The 21,732-nt window shown below is 40.8% G+C and overlaps 1 protein-coding gene across 1 annotated transcript in view; it reads right to left on the reverse strand.

Annotated features, from left to right (window-relative positions):
• Nucleotides 1-14,320: 14,320 nt before the first annotated feature.
• Nucleotides 14,321-21,732, reverse strand: part of isca1 (iron-sulfur cluster assembly 1) — a 43,492-nt gene continuing 36,080 nt past the window's right edge. Inside the window, exon 4 of the mRNA XM_020516916.2 lies at nt 14,321-17,677. Coding sequence (XP_020372505.1) covers nt 17,529-17,677 — 149 coding nt within the window. The 3' untranslated portion in view covers nt 14,321-17,528. The remainder of the gene's footprint in view (nt 17,678-21,732) is intronic.

Below are 21,732 nucleotides of genomic sequence, written 5' to 3' on the forward strand. Positions count from 1 at the left end.
TTGATTCCAGCATTGGCAGTTCTTACTATCTATAAAGAACTTTGGAAGTGTATTTTCAATTTGAGAACAACACAACACAAGTCAGCCATTCAAACTGCTGTGGCTTTTTGGAAGAGCTGTTCAATTAGTTGTACTCTTGTGCTTTTCTCTTCACGACCCTGCATTTTATTTGTGCTTCACAGCTTGGGTCGGTGGCTGAAATGTGGTTATGGTAAATGTGATCTTCTCAAAAGTGAAAACACATACCTACTCTGCTGTAAAGCTACAACGAGAAATACTGGGTGCACTGAGCAGTTGTCACTCCACGTACGTGTTTCCCAATTCTGCATGTTAATTTAAAAATTTTAATTGAATTGAAGTAATTATATTCAACTTTGCGTTGGCATGTCTATCAATATCTGTAGTCAGGGTAAGGTAAAATAATGAAGCTGAATTTCTGGACGGCATTCAAGTAATGGTAATAAGGGTCTGCAGCAGGAACCATTATCAATCTAGCCACTAATAGCCCTCTTTTGTTTTTATTCCAACTATTTACAGACTAGTTGTGGAAGGCAAGGGCATCCTCTATAATCTCAACTTCAAGATTCCTCTCAGGAATTGTGGTTCAGCTGCAAAGACAACATGCTGCCCTCAGAAATAGGCTGTCAACATAATCAAAACAATACTCTACCACCTGGCCTGCTCTGAAGTAGTTTTGTTGTACATCCCTGGCTATGCATCGTTTTTGTTTGCAGGATGGTTGGTTTGCAAAGCAGAGTGACACCAACAGCATGTGTTTAATTCTGATCTGACTGAGGTCCCTATGAAGGCTCCTCATGTTGACCCTAGGGTGAAATTCACCATCACTCCTCTCCCTCTTCCTCTCCTTCTCTCTATAATGAGAAAGCAGTTATGATGTTCTGGGACTATGACATTTTTTTTTCATCCCTATTTGGAGGTAATGTGCTGCATGTTGCATATGATAATGATAATGGACAGTAATGATTTACTCATCATACATTCAAGTTATCTCTGCAGTTTCAGATTACTGAACTTATATTAATTATATCTATTCCTGCTAAAAGCATGAAGATAGACCATTGCAAATGGCAATGAAAAATACAAGACCAGAAATAGGTTTCAAATGTTTGTTTTCAATTTAATTATATACAACATGAAAAATTCAGTTAAACTAACTCATCTACTCTTCTGAAATGTAGGTAATTTGACCCAGGACCTGACTATTTATTCAAAGTGCTGCATTGTATTAGAAATGGTATTGAATATCTAACTGTCAAATTAACAGTGTGAAAATATTGTGTATTGCTAATTTACATTGTTGCAGTGTTTACACTTTATTCAAGGTTAAATATTAAATATATAGACAAATATTAACTGAAAGCACTAGAAAAATTCAACAAATCTGGCAGCATCTGTGCAGAGAGAAAGAGTTAATGTTGAATTAAATATGTGACTTCTTTAGGCATACATGAAGTCACTCATGATCATTGAATAAATTATTCCAATTTACATTAAGGAACCATAGAACATGTCAGATCTGCCTTAATTTCAAAATGTCCAAATAAATATTAATATTAATTTCTAAAATAAGGCTACTCAGATTTAGGCATCTCAAACACTTAGGTATTTACTCTATTATCCTAAAGTATCCCAAGTAGCTAAGGAAGCCAGATAAAGCTGAAAATCTTATTATTAATGGAACAGCAGAAAATTCCTGTTGAAAAAGAAATTCTGACACTTCGATTTGAAATTTTTAATATCTATCAATTTTCCATGCAAGTGTTTTAGAAAGTTTAATTTGAGTTTATAAAGAACCAAAAAGTGTTATTAATAACTCCTAACAGCTAGATTCGTGGTTGTCAATTGGCTCAAATTAAAGATGAAAATCAATGAAATTAATTCCAAGGTTAAAAAAAAGTTAGAACAAAAGCAGTAAGCTTAAAATGCTTAAACCTCGCCCTCCCTTCCACCCCCCATCTCCCCGTTCAGGGTAAGACTGAAATACAAGCTAGGAAGTTCCTGAGGAGTGACAGAGCAGATAGTGCCAAAAAGAAAAGTAATGCAAGTGGCGAATTTTCAGAAATTGAAAGACTAGAGGAAGTAGTGATAAGATGAAGTGGTACTGGACCTAAAGAGGGTGAAGCCTCAACTTAAACAGGTGGAAAATAACAATGCAAAAGAAATACATTTTTAGTTTGCATATGCATGTAACTGAATGAAAAAGGCAGTTGAATTAAGCATTGCCATTACATTTTGCTTCATGTTAACAAGGAAGCATGTTTAACATGCTACTATGTTAAAACATATTATGAGAACTGTGGTCTTTGTGGCAGGTATGAAAGCCTCAAGAACACTAACAACCTTTTTGTAGTCGGGCATACAGCGTGAATAGATTATTTATTTTTTGGAATGATGAGCCTCTTTCACTTGTCAGTAATCTTCACTGTCAATCATTTTTGAAAACATTAAAGAGTCAAGTCATAAGATCGTATATATGTAAAAGAACAAATATTATTTTGTAAGAAAAATGATAGACAAGGGAACGTGAAGACTATATTATATTACAGCATCCACAGTTCTTTTGTTTTTTTATTGAAGACTGTATTGTGTTTCAGTTGATCTGTGCGTAAAAAAAAAGGTTCAGAGATTTATTGTGCTATATCCATGATCAAATTTACTTTGGAAATGGTGCAATCTAACCTGCTTCCTTTCCTTGAGATGATCAGGTAGACTGTGAATGCTGTCTTCTCTGTTGTGTTGCTGCCTCCTCTATTGTGTACCACAAGAGTAACATCACTTGTTACATAATACCAATCTATTAACATGTATATTATGTATTAACATATATGTAAAAAAAAAAGCCCTAATGATTTAAGTTAACTTGCAAATTTGACACAGAAATAGAGTACATTAAAGCTATCATGCAGGACCGTGGCTATTCTGAACAGATCATTGTTCACTGTGATTTGCACAAAGATGCAAATAGATTAAAAGCCATCACTAAAAGATGTGAAAACAGCCTACTCCACCTCAAATTGCCCTGGAAAAGCAAAGTATCTAAAATTTTTGACAAAAAGGTTAAGCAAATCATCACATTCCTAGGATACAGTGGCAGAATGGTATTTTCCACAAATAGGATGCTGCTTTCTATCCAAAAGATGCTTAGCCTATTACACAGCTGAGCAATTTCATATGAATTTTGGTGCTAAATGGAATGTCAGGTATATAAGCTGTTCATTCCAATGATATGTTGATTAAATCAGATAACATTTTCTCCAGCTGTTCTTAATAATCAGACTTCAAACTATACTCAATTCAGCTGCACTTGCATAACCAAAAATGTCTACTGTTACAGGAGACTGCAATTGAGGAGCACTTGCTGTGTTCCCCATCTGTCTCATCCACATCTCCTGTTTTTGTTACAGCAACAGATTTTGGATCAAGAGGTGAGACACTTTACCAATATATTCCACTCAGGCTTCCAAAGTACACTTTGGAATCTTGATTTAAATTCACTGGTTTTCACACAAGTTCCTCAGGGGTCAGGGAATCCTGCAGTGAAAGGCAGGTGAGACACAAGATATAGGAGCAGAATTACGCTATTCAGCCCATTGAGTACTCATCTTGGTTCTAAAGGGTCATCCCTACACTCTGAAGCCATGTCCTCTGGTCTCAGTCTTCACTAGTAGTGGAAACATCTTCTTCATGTCCATTCTATCCAGGCCTCTTAGTATTCCGTAAGTTTCAAATCAGACTCCACCTCTCATCCTTCTAAACTCCATTAAGTACAGACGCAGAGTCCTCAATCTCTCCTTATTTGACAAGCCCTTCATTTGCGGATCATTCTTGTAAACCTCCTCTGGACCCTTAAGGCCACAAGATATGGGAACAGAATTAGGCCATTTGGCCCAGTGAGTCTGCTCCACCATGCGATCATGGCTGATCTGTTTCTCAACCTTATCGTCCTGCCTTCCTCCTGTAACCCTTGATTCCCTTACCAATGAAGAACGTATCTGTCTGTTTTAGATAAACTCAATGACTTGGCATTCACAGCACTTTGCAGAAAAGAGTTCCAAAGATTACTGGGGAGGCCGTGGCCTAGTTGTATTATCACTAGACTCTTCATCCGAAACCCAGAAAATGTGCTGGGACCCAGGTTTGAATCCTACTATGGCAGATGGTGAAATTTGAATTCAAAAAAAAAATCTGGAATTTAGCATCTACTGTTGACCATAAAATCATTGTCAATTATTTGAAAAACCTCTGGCTCACTAATGTCCTTCATTGAAGGAGATCTGCCATCTTCACCTGGTCTGGCCTGCAGAGTCTAGAGCCACAGCATTGTGGTTGCCCTTCAACTGCCCTCGCGAGCCACTCAGTTGTATCAATCACTACAAGGTTTCAACAAAGAAACAAAACCAGATGGACCACCTGCATTGACCTAGGCACTTAAAAAATGACAAGCGCAGAAGCAGCCCTGTCGATCCTGCAAAGTCCCCCTTACTAACATCTTGGGGCTAGTACCAAAATTGGGAGAGCTGTCTCACAGACTAATCATGCAGCAATCTTGATATTGTCAGTAAGGTATAATTCCGCGAGTATGACTATGTCCCAAACACCACCACCATCACCACTCCTGGATATGTTCTGACACAGCAGCAGGACAGAGACAGCAGAGGTGGTGGCGCAGTAGTGTACAGTCAGGAGGGAGTTGCTTTGGAAGTCCTCAACATTGACTCCGGATTCCAAAAAATCTCACGGTTTCAGGTTAAACATGGGCATGGAAACCTCCAGCTGATTACCATGTACTGTCATCTCTCAGCTGATCAATCAGCACTCCTCCATGTTGAGCAGCACTTGGAGGAGGCAAAGAGGGTGGCACAAAATGTACTAAGTGGGGGATTCCAACGTCCAGCATGAAAAGTGGCTTGGCAGAAGCATGACTGTTCAAGTTGGTCAGCTCCTAAAGGACATAGCTGCTAGACTCGACTGCAGCACGTAGTGAGGGAACCAGCAAGAGGGAAAAAACATACTTGATGTCATCCTTGCCAATCTGCCTACTGGAGATATACCTGTCCATGACAGTACTGGTAACAGTGATCACCACACAACCCTTTTGGAGACAAAGACCTGCCTTCATAGTGAGAAAACCACTATTGTGTTCTGTGGTACTATGACCGTGCTAAATGGGACAGACTTTGAACTGAACTATCAATCCAAGACTGGGTATCCATGAGGCACTGTGGCCATCCTTGACCTGACACAACCTGTCCATCTTCTCTCCCATCTCACTGACCAATCCCCACCACTCATTACCTGCACTCACCTATAACCATCCCACCTACCTTCCCTAGACCCACCCCTCCTCTCTCTATTTATTTCCGAGTTCCCTTTTCCCACCCCACATTTCTGAAGGGTCCCGACCTGAAATGTCAACTTTCTTGTTCCTCTGATGCTGCCTGGCCTTCTGTGTTCCTCCAGCTTCATACTGTTATCTCTGACTCCAGTATCTGTAGTGCTTACTATCTTTGTAGACCAAGCACTGCTGTTTGGCCTTAGATTGCCTATGGCGGAATGCAGGCAAACAGTTCGATGCTGGGCAGTGCCTCATTAAAGCATAAGAACTAGGAGCAGGAGTAGACCATCCGGCCCCTTGAGCCTGCCCCGCCATTCAATAAGATCATGGCTGATCTTTTTGAGACTCAGCTCCACTTACCTGCCCACTCACGATAACCCTCAATTCCTTTACTGTTCAAAAATTTATCTAGCCTTGCCTTAAAAACATTCAGCGAGGTAGCTTCAACCGCTTCACCAGGCGGGGAATTCCACAGATTCACAACCCTTTGGGTGAAGAAGTTCCTCCTGACCTCAGTCCTACATCTGCTTCCCTTTATTTTGAGGCTATGCCCTCTAGTCCTAGTTTCACATGCTAGTGGAAACAACCTCCCTGCCTCCACCCTATCTATTCCCTTCATAATCTTATATGTTTCTATAAGATCTCCCCTCATTCTTCTGAATTCCAATGAGTATAATCCCAGCCTACTCAGTCTCTCCTCATAATCCAACCCTCTCAACTCTGGAATCAATCAAGTGAATCTCTTCTGCACCCCCTCCAGTGCTAGTATATCCCTTCTCAAGTAAGGAGACCAAAACTGCACACAGTACTCCAGGTGTGGCCTCACCAGGACCTTATACAGCTGCAGCATAGCCGCCCTGTTTTTAAACTCCATCCCTCTAGCAATGACAGACAAAATTCCATTTGCCTTTTTAATTACCTGCTGCACCTGCAATCCTAATTTTAGCAATTCATGCATAAGGATACCCAAGTCCCTCTGCACAGCAGCGTGCTGCAATTTTTTACCATTTAAAACATAGTCCATTTTGCTGTTATTCCTACCAAAATGGATGACCTCACACTTATCAACATTGTACTCCATCTGCCAGACCTTTGCCCACTCACTTAGACTATCTATATCCCTCTGTAGACTTTGTGTCTTCTGCACACTTTGCTCTACCACTCATCTTAGTGTCATCTGCAAATTTTGACACACAACACTTAGTTCCCAACTCCAAATCATCTATGTAAATTGTAAACAATTGCGGTCCCAACACTGATCCCTGAGGCACACCACTAGCCACTGACCACCAACCAGAAAAACACCCATTTACCCCTACTCTTTGTTTTCTACTAGTCAACCAATCCTCTATCCATGCCAATACATTACCTGTAATACCGTGCAACTTTATCTTATGTAGCAGCCTTTGGCGTGGCACCTTGTCAAATGTCTTCTGGAAATCCAGATACACTACATCCACACGTTCCCCATTGTCCACCATGGAAGTAATGTCCTCAAAGAATTCCACCAAATTAATTAAACATGACCTACTCTTCATGATCCCATGCTGGGTGTTCCCAATGGGAGAATTTATATCCAGATGTCTTGCTATTTCTTCCTTTATGATAGATTCAAGCATTTTCCCCACTACCGAAGTTAAGCTAACTGGCCTATAGTTAACAAGGTGTAGAGCTGGATGAACACAGCAGGCCAAGCAGCATCAGAGGAGCAGGAAAGCTGGCATTTCGGGCCTAGACCCTTCTTCAGTTTTCGGCATGTTAACTGATGGCAAGAAGGTTATAGCAGGTGAGGACCTAGAAACTATCATTATCACTAAGGAGGCAGTGCTGGGCAAGCTAATGGGGCTAAAGGTAGACAAGTCTCCTGGCCCTGAAGAAATGCATCAGGCTGGATTAGTGAGAGGTCCAAGGTGAGGAGAGTAGGGGGATGGGGAAGAGAACGAGAAGGTCAGCAAGATTGCTGCCATTGTGCTGGTCATTGTCAGTCTGTGATTGTGAAACCACTGGGCTAGGGACAATGACCATTTCAATAAGAGACAATCTAACCACTGCCCCCTCACTTCCAATGGTGTTAGCAAAACGGATTTCCCCATGATCAACATCTTGTGTTCTTGAGCAACGATGGCAGTGCTGTGACCACAAACTTGACTGAACTTGCCACATAAACAGTGGCTACAAGTGCAGGTCAGAGGTTAGGAATGCTGTAGCAAGTAACTCATCTCCTGATTCCCCAAAGCCTGTCCACCATCTACAAAGCACAAGTCTAGAGGTGTGATGGAAAATCCCCACTTGCCTGGATGGGGGCAATTCCAACAACACTCAAGAAGCTTGACACCATCCAGGACAAAGCAGCCTGCTTCATTGGCACCACATCCATAAGCATCCACTCCCTCCACCACAGTGGCAGCAATGTGTATCATCTACAAGATGCAGAAATTCACCAAAGGTTCTTTGCCAACTCCTTCCAAACACCATTTCCACCTAGAAAAGACAAAGGCAGCAGATACATGGTATCACCACCTGCAAGTTCCCCTCCAAACCACTTAGCATCCTGTCTTGGAAATATTCACTGTTCCTTCACTGGCGCTAGATCAAAATCCAGGAATTCCCTCCCCAAGGGCATTGTGGGTCAATCTACAGCATGCGGACTGCAACAGTTAAAGAACGCAGCTCACCACTACCTTCTGAAGAGCAGCTCCACTTCCATTCTATCCTGGTCTCTTAGTATTCTGCAAGTTCCAACAAGATCATTCCTTCATCCTTCTAAACTCCATAGAGTACAAACTTCTCCCTGCTTCCTATGTGACAAACCCTTTATCCCTACTCTGGACCCCCTCCAAGGCCAGCACATTCTTCCTTAGGTACAGGGCCCGAAACCACTCAAAATATTCCAAATGTGGTCTGACTAGAGCCTTATACTGCCTCAACAGTATATCTCTGCTTTTATATTTTAGCCCTCTTGAAATGTGTGCAAACATTGCATTTGCCTTCCTAACTGCCAACTGAACCTGCATGTTAACTTTAAGAGAATCCTGAACTAGGACTCCCAAGTTCTCTAGTGCTGCAGACTTCTGAAGTCCTTCCCCCTTTAGAAAATAGTCTACACCTCTATTCTTCCTACCAAAGTGCATTACCTTACACTTCCCCACACTGTATTCCATCTGCCACTTCCTTGCCCACTCTCCTAGCCTGTCCAAGTCCTTCTGCTTCCTCAACACTACCTGTCTCACCTTTGTGTCATCTGCAAACTTAGCAACTATACCGTCATTTCCTTTTTCCAGAGCATTCATGTATAATGCAAAAAGTTGTGGTCCCAAAATGGACCCCAACGGAACTCCACTAGTCACCAGTGCCGTCCTGAAAAAGCCCCCTTTATCCTCACACTCTGCCTTCAGCCAGTCAGCCTGTCCTCTATCCATGCCAGAACCTTGTCTCTAACACCATGACCTCTTATTTAGCAGCCTCCTATACGGCACATTAGATTTCCAGAAGGCTTTTGACAAATAGATCACTTAATTAGCTCTCCTTTGTCTAACTTGCTTGTTATCTCCTCAAAGAATTCTTACAGATTTGTCAGCTATAATCTCCCCTTGATAAAGCCGTGCTGACTCAGCTCTATTTTACCATGCACTTCCAAATATTCCAAATAATAATTAGCGGTTTTCTAGTCATAGAATTCCTATGTTGCAGAGTGGCCATTTGGTCCATTTGAAACGGATGCAAAGTATCTATTTGGTTCCTCCACCATTTCTTTGTTCCCCATTACTACATCTCCAGCCTCATTTTCCAATGGTTCAATGTCTACTCTTGCCTTTCTCTTCATATCTTAAAAAAAACTCTTGCAATCTTCATTTATATTACCAGCTACCTTAAACACATATTTCATCTTCTCCTCCCTTATTTCTTTTTCAGTTGTACTCTTTTTTTTTTCAAAAAGGTTTCCCAATCCTTTGGCTTCCCACTAATCTTCACCACATTGGATACATTTTTTTCACTTTTATGGTTGTCCCCAACTTCCCTCACAGCCATAGTTGCCTCATTCTTCCCTTAGTGCCCTCCTCCTTCATTCGGATAAATTTCTGCTGTGCCTCCTGAATTTTCCTCCAGAAAAATCTTGCCATTCCTGCTCCATCATCTTCCCTGCTAGGCTCCCCTTCCAATCAACTCTGGCCAGCTTCTCCCTCATGTCTTTGTAGTTACCTTTAGCCAATTGTGATACCATTACATCCACTTCCAGCTTCTCCCTCAAATTGCAGAGTGAATGCTATCATATTATGGTTACTGTCCCCTAGGGATTCCTCACCTTAAGCTCCCTAATTAAGTCTGCCTCATTACACATCTAGCGTTGCCTGGCCTGCTGTCTTCCTCCAGCTCCACACTGTGTTATCCCAAAAAACCATCTTGTCCACATATTCTTTTTCTTGACGTCCGCTACCAACCTGATTTTCCCAGTCCAACTGGGAAGTCCCAGTTGAAGTCCCCATGATTGCTGTAATAGTGCCTTTCTTATCACCCGATTTATTTTTCTTCCCCACGTCCTGACTGCTGCTAGGAGGCCTTAAGATAACTCCATCCAGTGAACTCTTTGATATTCTCTCTGCTGATCGAGACCCCTATCTCCTCATTCTACCATGATTACCAACTTCCATCCTACTCCTTCAATGGCCTTTTCTACTTCTCAGCTCTTCTTCTTGTATTCCTCCTAGTCTGATCCCCCTCAGTCCCATCCCCAATATCTAAACATTTTCTCCCTCACATTATCATTCAGCCCCTTACTCCTCCTCCAACATTTTGAAGCAAGAAAAAGGCTATTAAGGAGGAAGTAGTGTGGAATTGAGCTTCAAGCCGTGATCTCTCTTGAACTTTGATTTCTCATTTCCCTCCTTTTAATAATCTCTCCTGAAACCCACCATGAGCTGCGAACAATTGCTCATTGCTGGGACTGTTTCTGTACTAGCAGCCAGCCAGTCTGTCAATACCTCGGCTGGTTGTCAGGAGGAAAGCAAACAGGGAAAAAAAAAGGAGCTATAAATATGTGAATTTATTGGCAGAACCTCTGGGTCATCTGCTGCAGCTCATTTGCAACCTCACTCAGATTATTGGGACTACATAATATTGAATGGCATTAAAAACTTTTCAATGATTACAAGGTGGCAACCAACATTCATACCAGAAAGTGCAAGGCAATGACTGTGTGTAATAAGAGACCATCTCTGCTGGACATTCATGGCATTACCATGGAATTCCACTAACAACATTCTCAGGGTTACAATTGACTAGAAACCGAACTAGACCAGTCACACAAATATAGTGGTAACAGGAGTAGGTCAGAGCCTGAGAATTCACCTTGTGACTCCCCAAAGTTTGTCCATTATTAGGCACAATTTAGGAGTCTGACAGAATACTCCCCACTTGCCTGAGTAAGTGCATCTCCAACAACATTAAAGAAGCTCAACAGCATACAGGACAAAGAAGCTTACTTGATTTGCACCTTGTCCATGTCAAACATTTAAACCCTCCAGTGCCAATACACTAATTTCAATATGTACCATACATAAGCTGCAATGCAGAAATTCAGCAAGACTGCTTGACACCTTTGCAAACCATGAACTCTACCACCTAGAAAGACAAGGGCACAAGATACATGGGAATGTTACCACCTGAAAGTTCCTCTTCCACTACCCTGATCTGAACTATAATAATCTTTTCTCATTGTCACTGGGTCAAATTTCTGGAACTCCTTTCTAAACAGCACTGTGGGTGTAGCTACAGTCTACAGCGAATCAGGCAGGGGTAGTTCACTGCCACCTTCTCAAAAGGCAACTAGGAAATGGTAACAAATAAAATGTAGGAGCAGAAACAGGTCATTTAACCCATTGAGTCCACTACAGCATTCCATGAGGTCATGGCTGATCTGATCATCCACACCTCCATTTTCCTGAATTTTCCCTGTTACCCTTAATTCCCTTACAGACTAAAAAAAGCCCATCTCAGCCTTAATGACCCAACATCTACAGCACTCTGAGGTAAAGAATTCACAGATTTACTGCCCTCTGAATGAAGATATTCCTCATCATCTACCTTAGATATGTGACCCTTTATTCTGACATTATGCCCTTTGGTCACAGACTCTCCCACAAGCTGAAACAATCTTCCCACATCTGCTGCCAAGTCCTCTAAGAATCTTGTTTCAATAAGGTTGCCTCATTCTTTTAAACGCCACTGGGTACAGGACCAACTTATTCAACCTTTCCTCATAAGACAGTCCCTCCACAACTGGTAACAGCCTAATGAGTCTTCTCTGGACTGCCTCCAATGCCAGTATATCTTTCCTTAAGTAAAGGACCCAAAACCGTTCACAGTTTTCGCACTGTGGTTTGACTAGTGCCTTGTGTAGTTTTAACAAGATCTCCTTATTTTTACATTCTATTTCCTTTGAGATAAAGGCTGACATACCATTTGCCATCTCTATTACCTGATGAACTTGAACGTTAGCCTGTGAAGCCTACGTCATGTGCAAGAATAAAAAAAGGGATAGTTAAATAGATGACTACTAGATGTCGAAATGACAAATATTGCACTGAATATTAATGCCATCTATTTAAACTTTACAAACAGCATGACTTATTTTTATGTACTAAAATGAGGGCCATTGCCCCACTTAGCTCACCCTTCCTTGTAAACAGTTTCAAATCACGGCTTTTGAGTATATAAAACGCTTGTAGCTTGTTATGAAGACTGAGACACAATGGAGTAAAAGAAACAGCAATGTGAGTAGAGGTATAGCTAGGAGCCAAAAACTGAGTAGTGTCAAAATGGATTGTTTTGGAATGATCATAGGGGCAATGGCGAATCCTAAATTTATGCAGGATCCCATTTTGTTTCTCATTTATACAAATGATTTTAATATTGAGAACAGGAATTGATTCAAAATTTACTGCTACAACCAAATCTTCAGATATGGCAAACACTTTGGGCAGATAAAAGCAGTTGCAGTTCAAAGCTGAAAAATATGCAGTACATTTTTTTAGAAAAAAATGTGAAAAGAAGCATAAACTAACACCAAGATTATCACAACAATAACTATTCACAAAATATAGGTTTGGCCATATTTCTGTTCTATTTCCTCCCTTAATTCTCAACATCATGGCTTGAGAGAGGATATTCCTGTTGGACCATTTCTCTTGTACACAAATTGAGGATCCTGCAAAGGCAAAACTGGTGGTATTTCTCAAGTGCCTCGAGGCGACTGCTGTAGGTTATTCAAGTTTCTAAAGCACAATAGCTCAGGGATCATGTTTGCCCAGTAAATTATTAATCTTGCATGTAAGATCCTGGACCTCAAACACACTTTCCCTTGGTCAAAGGCTGAGATGACCCAATAGAAGCAACGATGAATGTTGTCATCCATGCCTGACTTCAAGAGGATGCTCCCAAGACATGGAAAATTGTTGGCCATTCACTTATAAACAGTTCTGCTGGGCAAGATATCATTTGTATGCCTGATGCCAGACTCAAGAAACAGCTGGTATTCCAGGAACTTGATTATGGCAGAAGACTCTCAGGCATGTAACATAAACATCTTACGGATGTCCACAAAGTATCCTTGAAGAGGAATAACATCCCTAGCTTGCAACTAACTAATAGGGAATTGTTCATTTCAGAAGGTACCAAATACATCAAGAAGTTTGGTCAAGGACATGAACGGCAAAGTCAAGGTATTGGGAATAGGGAAGATACCTCCAACAACTCTTCACCCTGACCATCCAAGCACCATATTTTTCCACATGTGACAGATTAGTTTGTACATTGGAATCATCTGCCATCTAGGAACCTATTAAACCATAGTGGAAGCAAGTCATTCTTGGTGCAGAGGAACTACCTAAAAAAAAAAAAAAAAATGCCTGCAGTTCTAAACATTCCATTGCAGGAAATTTCTAACAGCCCAAGAAACATATTAACAGCTTCTAAAAACTGCACAGCCAAGGTTCACTAGAATTATACCAAGAACAGGACTTTTTCAAAACATGAAGGGGAGGAAGTCTAATAGAGATGTCTTTCATTTAAGGTTAAGTTTATAAAGGGAAGCAAGGAAAAGGCCTGAGAATAGGATTTAACTCTGGTCAATACTGAAGTTGACCTGAAGTTTCCAAAATATATGGGAATTTTTTTCCTATCAGTATCTTACTGACACTGGACAACTCCTTGCAAGCTCCTACAGCAGATCTAACTAACATTTCTTATACCGTTCTACACTTTTAAACTTAAATTCTAAATCTGTAAAAATCACTAATAATTTTATTTTAAATCTAATAACAGGTTTGAAGATCCTACGGTCATCCAGACCGGAGTACAGGCGACACTGGACTTGCAGACCCAGGACAGACCCACCGACTTCATGCAGGACCCAGGAGAACATCGACCCGACCCTTGCAAATAACATAACCTGCAAGGTAATCTGTATACCTTTAAGTCTTCTTGATCGGTACATCCTTTGCTTGCTGTGATCTGCCTGTACTGCTCGTAAACAAAGCGTTTCACTGTATTTCAGTACTCATGACAATAAAAATCAACTACTTTTGCTTAGCCCCATATTTCTGGCCGGCTCATCTTTTCATCAAAATTTTTATAATACCATCGAGGGAATCCTTTGATATGAAGATTCTATGGATCTTAGCATTTCATGAAATACATTTTTTTTATTAAACAATGCACAAGTTGTTGCAGTTCTGAGAATCACAACTTTCTAATTTGGAATTTCAATCTCAGCATCACTCTCAACTCTGGTGTAATACAGTTGGATCTAGATTAATATTTTCTTACCAAACTCCAAAGTTCTTCAATTCTGCAGTTATCTTATACTATTGATGTTACAATATGCTACCTTTTGCAGCCAAAGTAAATCAGGTAACAGAGACGCTTATGTACTTGCCCTGCAGTAGAGATACACATCACAGGCAGAAATGAAAATCATATGCATTATTTTCAATCAACTACTGTACATTGCAAAACCTGGTTTGCACTTCACCCAATGTTATAGAGTCTGTGGGGTAGATTGTCCAGCACCAGCAATCAAGACAAATTGTCAAATATGAATTAGCCAGTGGTTAGTAGCAACTTAACACTAAATATTGATGAGTCCATGATGTAGATCACATCTTCCATATTTAGTCTAAACCACTGGCAGATGGTTTTTGCCGTAGCAAATTGACAATTTTAATTTGCTTTAAGCCAGTCAGATCCTCTTTGAACTCCCGAGATGCTACTTACACAGAACATATAATATTAACTCTTTTAATTTAAAAAAATATCGATAAATACAACCTTTGATTTTAAAAAATAACCTAAGAAAACAGAAACCTAAATTAGCACAGTTATTGGAAATGAATTACAATGTGCACACAAAGATACAGACTGATTTAAAAATGACTATTTAAAATACAATTTATACATTAGTTCTAACAGAACATTTTTTGTATTTCATGGACATGGAAAATTAAGAATTACTGGACTATCTCCAAATGCTCAAAGCATTAGTTCACAATGGTTAATACTTTCATCCTGCTAAAGCTGCACTGAAACCAAACAAACCACTGAAGTAAATAAAAGGTGGGCACACCAACAAGGATTTAATAACTCAATACCTAATTCTTGATGCATGATAAACAGATTTCATTTCAAATAACATTCTTCCAATAAGATAAACTTTGACTTTCCTGCTCACAAATGATCAAGTCTGCCTGATCACAAAAAATAATTCTCAATAGCAATGATCACACCACGCCATTCACATCACTTAGGTGCTATTTGATCTGATCAAAAAATTTTGAAAGGGTCTGGTTCCACACAAAGGATATTTTCTTATGGCAAAAGGCTGTGGATGCTGGAAATCTGAAACACAGAATGCTGGAGAAACTCAGCAGCTCATCTTCTGAGGATTATACCAGACTTGAAACATTAACTCTATTTCTCTCTCCACAGATGCTGCCAGACCTGCTGAGTTTCTTCAGCATTGTGTGTTTGTCAAAGATATCTTATAGCTTCATTAAACTGGAAAAAAAAAAATTGTATTCAATTTTGTTAATACAGTGCATTGGACTGCAATAGTGACATGAAAAAGCATAGAAGGGAAGTAGTCCAATTCATTGAGCTTCCATTATCATCGTTACACACACAGTTAGCGGCAGCAGATAAACAGATTGCCTACTGACCCCTAACATAATGGTCTAAAGCTTATTGATATATTTCTTTCAAAATAATTTGTATTTTTAACTTGCTATCAAAGCAAAGTCATTGTGAAAAAATATTTTTTTGAAGAGTGCAATGCATGCAGTGGAAAAGATGCAAGATAGAATTTACATGCATTTGGAGAGGCAAGAATTGACTAGGGATAGTCAGCATGGAATGGAAAATCATGTCTCGCAAACTTGATTTGAGTTTTTGTAATGAGGTAACCAAAAAGTGATAGATGTTGTTTGCTTGGACTTTAGTAAAGTCTTTGACAATGTTCTACATGTTAGACAAATAAAAAAATTAGATCACCTGGGATTCAGGGTAAGCTTGCAAATTGGATACAAAAATTGCTTTAATAGTAGGAGAGGGTAGTGGTGTAGGGTTGTTTTTTGGACTGGAGACCTGTGACCAGTAGTGTTCCACAGGGATTGGTACAGGGTCCACTTTTGTTTGTCATTTATATAAAAGGTTTGCATGAGACTGTTGGAGGCATGGTTAGCAAGTTTGCAGATGACACCAAAATTGATGGTATAGTGCACAATGAAGAAGGTTATCAAAAATTACAAACAGAGTTTGATCAATTAGGTCAATGGGCTAAGGAGTGGCAGACAGTTTAATTTGGATAAATGTGAGGTATTGCATTTTGGTAATACAAACAAGGACAGGACTTATATAATTAACGGTAAAGCCCTGGGTAGTGTTGTAGAACAGAGAGACCCAGGAGTTCAGGTACATAATTTTTTGAAACTTGCATCACAGGTAGTGGTTAAGGGTGGTTAAGGTGTTTAGCACACTTGCCTTCACTGCTCAGACCTTTGAGTATAGAAGTTGGGATATCACATTAAGGTGTACAGGATATTGGTGAGGCTTCTTTTGGAGTACTGTGTGCAGTTCAGGTCACCCTGTTAGAGGAGGGATATTTTTAAACTGAAGAGGGTTCAGAAAACATTTACCAGGATGTTGCCAGGAATGGAGGGTTTGAGATATTAAAATAGAAAGGCTGGGACTTTTATCAGTGGAACATAGGAGGTTTTGAGGTTTATAAAACCATGACGGGCATAGATAAGGTGAATGACAAGGGTCTTTTCCCTAGGTGGGGAAGTTCAAAACTAGGGGACATATTTTAAAAGGTGAGAGGAGAATAATTTAAAAAGGACATGAGGGGCAACTTTTTTTTTAATATTAATAGATTAGTGCATATGTGGAATGAACTGCTAGAGGAAGCGGTGGATGCAAGTACAGTTACAATTTATGAAAGACATTTGGATAAGTTCACGAATTAAAGGTTAGAGGAATATGGGCCAAGCGCAGGCAGGTGGGACTAGTTTAGTTCGGGAACATGGTCAGCATGGACTGGTTGGACCAAAGGGTCTGTTTCCGTTCAAATTTTTTAACTTGCTATCAAAGCAAAATCACTATAAAAAAAAAACTATGATAGTTTCAGCCTTTTAAAAGTTTTGTATCCGGCGTTAAGAAAGCTGAAGTATAAAAAGGCTGAAACAAGCCCTTTATTCTGTTTTTGGCACAGTTTACATTGGCCATAAATGGATTAGCAGAAACAAGAGGACAGAGGATTTGAAGACAACAAACGCAGAAACATTTTTCTCCTCAGATGCAAAAAGGGATGTTACATCTGTCTTAATCAGACAAATTTATTAATCTCACCATCTAACACTTCAGTTACACAAACCTGGTGTTATTCATTATAGCGTGTTGGAACAGAAAAAAAAAATGCATCTTACACCATAACCTCTTGCGAACCTTTCTCCTGAAGGAGAATTTTGCACTAATAGCACCAAAACGTCAAATGCATTTTCGGTTTCTTTCTCCTTCAAAACTCATGAAAACAAATCAGCTACACTCAATGGCCTAAAAGAATTATCAGTGCCTCAACACAGTAACATCCACATTAGTGTTCAGGTTACACTGTTGGTTTCAGTTAAACATGAAAGCTTTCTCCACAGCCACAGGTTCCTTTGATGTTAGGATTGTGGAATACAAATTCACTAGCGAGTTTATTTTCAGTATAGTCCATTTCAGTTCCTAAAAGTGTCAACTGTGCTTTCTTTTCAATGAATATTCGAACACCTGCAAGAGAAATGAAAAGCAAATACATCTTTATTACCACTGGAAAAGTAGCATATAAGCCTCTCCTTTGTATGACATGCTTCAAGATTACCTCTTGACTCTCTCAAGTATCCCTATTTCTCATATTCATGATGCACCTTGATGATATAGTCTTGAAAATCAAATCTCAGGTTGTATCAGTATGCTGATAACATCTAACACAGGAGTGGGAAATGTATGGTTTGTGGGAGCTTTTCAGCTCTCCTTGGACCTTCACTGAGCTGAAAAACCTTGTTGGGTCATCCATGAGTTCAAGAAATATTCTCAGGAACCCAAATCAGAGACTGGGATGAGAAGGAACTCAGATTACCTATTTCTTTCTATATAGAGAGAGATCTTTTAAAAAAAAAGAACAGCATGTGATGCAAGGACAACTTACAATAGGCCCCTCAAAGTACTAGAGAAATGCCACCAGCGGTGCCTTTGCAAGATCCTGCCTTTGCAATAAGACAGATGATCCAACAGTATTATTCTTTCTCAGACTGACACACCCAGCATCAAGGTGTTGATCATTCAAAACTAGTCCACTGGGCAGGATATGACATTCATATGCCTGACAATAGATTCTCAAAGTAATTCTCATACTTGGAATTAAATCGTAATAAACAACTCCCAGAATGACAATTGAAACATTTCATGAACGTCCTCAAAGCATCCCCAAAGAGGTCAAACATACCCACTAGCTCATAGGAGACCTTGGCTGAAGATAGGCCAAAGTGGAGAAAGCTCATTCAGGAAGACATAGAACATGTCAAGAGGCTTGGTCAGGAGTACAGTGGTTGTCAAGTTGATCAGCTAATAACCAGTGGTGAATGAATAGATATTTCATTCAATTACACAGGAAAGATGCAAACCATTGTCTTCAGTTGTGACATAAAATTATCACCTAGACACCAAATTCACCATTCTCCTTGGCTGTCGGTTGGAGGCTGGTTTCACAAACATTGCACTCTGAACAAACTCAGCTCTGACCCTTTCTTCAAATTTGGTTGTGGCAACAATCAGGGCTAAACACCCATTCCCAAGGAGAATGTGGCAGTGAGCCACCTTTTTGAACAGAATTGCAAAGGTTGCAACGGGACATTAACAGGATGCAGAGCTGGGCAAAGAAGTGGCAGGTGGAATTCAAACCAGAAAAGTGAGAAGTTTTGGGAAGGTCGAATTTGAATGCAGGGTTAATGGCAGGATTCTCGGCAGTGTGGAGGAACAGAGTGATCTTGGGGTCTTCTTACATAGATCCCTCAAAGTTGCTACCCAAGTTGATAGGGTTGTAAAGAAGGCATATGGTGTGTTGGCTTTCATTGGCAGGGGAATTGAGTTTAAGAGCCATGAGGTTATGCTGCAGCTCTATAAAACTCTGGTTAGACCACACTTGGAATATTTTGTTCAGTTCTGGTCACCTCTTTACAGGAAAGATGTGGAAACTTTAGAGAGGGTGCAGAGAAGATTTACCAGGGTGCTGCCTTGACTGGAGGACAGGTCTTATGAGGAAAGGTTGAGGGAGCTAGGGCTTTTTTCATTGTAGCAAAGTAGTATGAGAGGTGACTTGATAGAGTTGTACAAGATGATGAAAGGCACAGATAGAGTGGATAGTCAGAGACTTTTTCCCATGGCGGAAATGACTATTACAAGGGGGCATAATTTTAAGGTGGTTGGAGGAAGGTAAAGGGGAGATGTCAGAGGTAGGTTCTTCACACAGAGTGATGGGTGTGTGGAATGCACTGCCGGCAGTGGTAGTGGAGTCAGATACTTTAGAGACTTTTAAGCGACTCTTGGATAGGCACATGGAGGATAGTAAGATGTTGGGTATGCAGGGTAGATTGATCTTAGTAGGATAATAGGTTAGCACAACATTGTGGGCCGAAGGGCCTGTACCGTGCTGTACTGTTCTATGTTCTATGATGCAATAGATTTAGGAGAAGGAGGCATCTGTTGCAGTGGTATCAGGTCAGGTCATAAGCAAAAGTTATACTTCATAAAAGGTGCCAGCTGATATCCTAGTTCAGATGGTTCTTGCCTCCCATGACTATTAGCTGCAAATGGTTCAAAAGTTCCTTTTCTCTCTTCTCTCCCTAAATATGCTTGAAATTGGCACAAGGTTTTTAGTCTTTTTATCTGCATCGAAGAACTCTTCTGATCTTGATACCTGCCTGTCAATGCTTACACATCAACTGTCGATTATGACCCATGGTCATGACTCAAACAGCATAACAAGCAGTCCGCCTATACTTGTGGTTCTAATTAAACCAAATCATGCAGGCAGTTCATCTTCATATCTCAAATTAACTTCATCAAGAAAAACATGTTAAAATAATCCATAACAAGGTATACACGTGTAAAAGAAGCAGAAAGCATAAAAGGTTCACATTTCTTACAGCATACCCACTGCACTATTGAGGAAGGAGTTCCAGGATTGTGATTCTGTAGCCCTGAAGGAATGGCAAAATATTTCCAAATAAGGACAGTGCATGACTCGGAGGGAACTTGTGGATGGTCATCCTCCGAGACCATCTGTTGCCCTAGTTCTTCTACATAGTAGAGGCTGTGGGTTTGAAAGGTGCTGCCACCAGTTGCTACTGTTCACCTTACATACCATTGTGCAGCCACGGTGCACATGTGTTGGAGGTGGTGGATGTTGTGCTAATCAAGCTGCTTGACTTTTCTTGGACTTGTACTCATCTGAGCTAATGTGGAATATTCTATTACACACCTACATTATTGTTGTGGGTGACAGACTGGCCTTGGGAATCAGGTGGTGAGCTAACCACTGTAGAATTTCTAGCCTCTGACTTGCTTTCTTAACCACAGTATTTAGGGGACTGATCCAGTTCAGTTTCTACTCAGTGACTCCCAGGATATTGAATATCATGAGGAAGTGACAGATTCTCATCTATCAAGCATGCTACTGGCCATTTATGATCTTAACCCTGATTATTATCCTGGTCTTGTTTTGGGCAGACACAGACTTCAGTATCTGAGGAGATGCAAATGGTACCAAGCACAAAAATCAGCAAACATCCCCACTTCTGACCTTCTGATCAAGGAAAGTTGTTTAGAAGTGACCAAAATATCTGGGTCCCATATTAGATGACTTACTTTTTGGTTGGTTCAGTCACTGCTTGCATGGTGGGGGAAAAGTTAAAACCAGAATGGCAGGAAATGGGAACCAGACTGGGGAGACACGAGAGAAAAAAATTAAGTTAGAAATGAAAAATACAGATGTGGAAAGCAAAAATGGAAGGCAGAGGAAATAAGAGATAGTAGGAACTGCAGATGCTGGAGAATCGGAGATAATAAGGTGTAGAGCTGGATAAACACAGCAGGCCAGGCAGCATCAGAGGAGCAGGAAAGCTGACGTTTCGGGCCTAGACCCTTCTTCAGAAATAGGGGAGGGGAAGGGGATTCTGAAACAAATAGGGAGAGGGGGGGAGGCGGATAGAAGATGGATAAAGGAGAATTTAGGGGGAGAGGAGACAGACAGGTCAAAGAGGCGGGGGTGGAGCCAGTAAAGGTGAGCATAGGTGGGGAGCTAGGGAGGGGATAGGTCAGTCCAGGGAGGACGGACAGGTCAATGGGGCGGGATGAGGCTAGTAGGTAGATGGGGGTGGGGGGATGCTGGTTAGGGTTAGGGTTAACTCGTCCTCACAGTTAACAACTTCTCTTTCAATTCCTCCCACTTCCTACAGACAAAGGGGGTGGCCATGGGTACCCGCATGGGCCCAAGCTACGCCTGCCTCTTTGTAGGTTACGTGGAACAATCCTCTTCCGTAGCTACACTGGCCCTAAACCCCACCTCTTCCTCTGTTACATTGATGACTGTATCAGCGCCGCCTCGTGCTCCCACGAGGAGCTCGAACAATTCATCCACTTCACCAACACCTTCCACCCCAACCTTAAGTTCACCTGGACCATCTGATACCTCTCTCTCCTTTCTGGACCTCTCTGTTTCCATCGCTGGCAACCACCTGGAAACCGATATCCATTTCAAGCCAACCGACTCCCACAGCTACCTAGAA

The sequence above is a fragment of the Rhincodon typus genome, chromosome 3 (genome assembly GCF_021869965.1).
Source record: "Rhincodon typus isolate 14 chromosome 3, sRhiTyp1.1, whole genome shotgun sequence".
NCBI lineage: Eukaryota > Metazoa > Chordata > Chondrichthyes > Orectolobiformes > Rhincodontidae > Rhincodon > Rhincodon typus.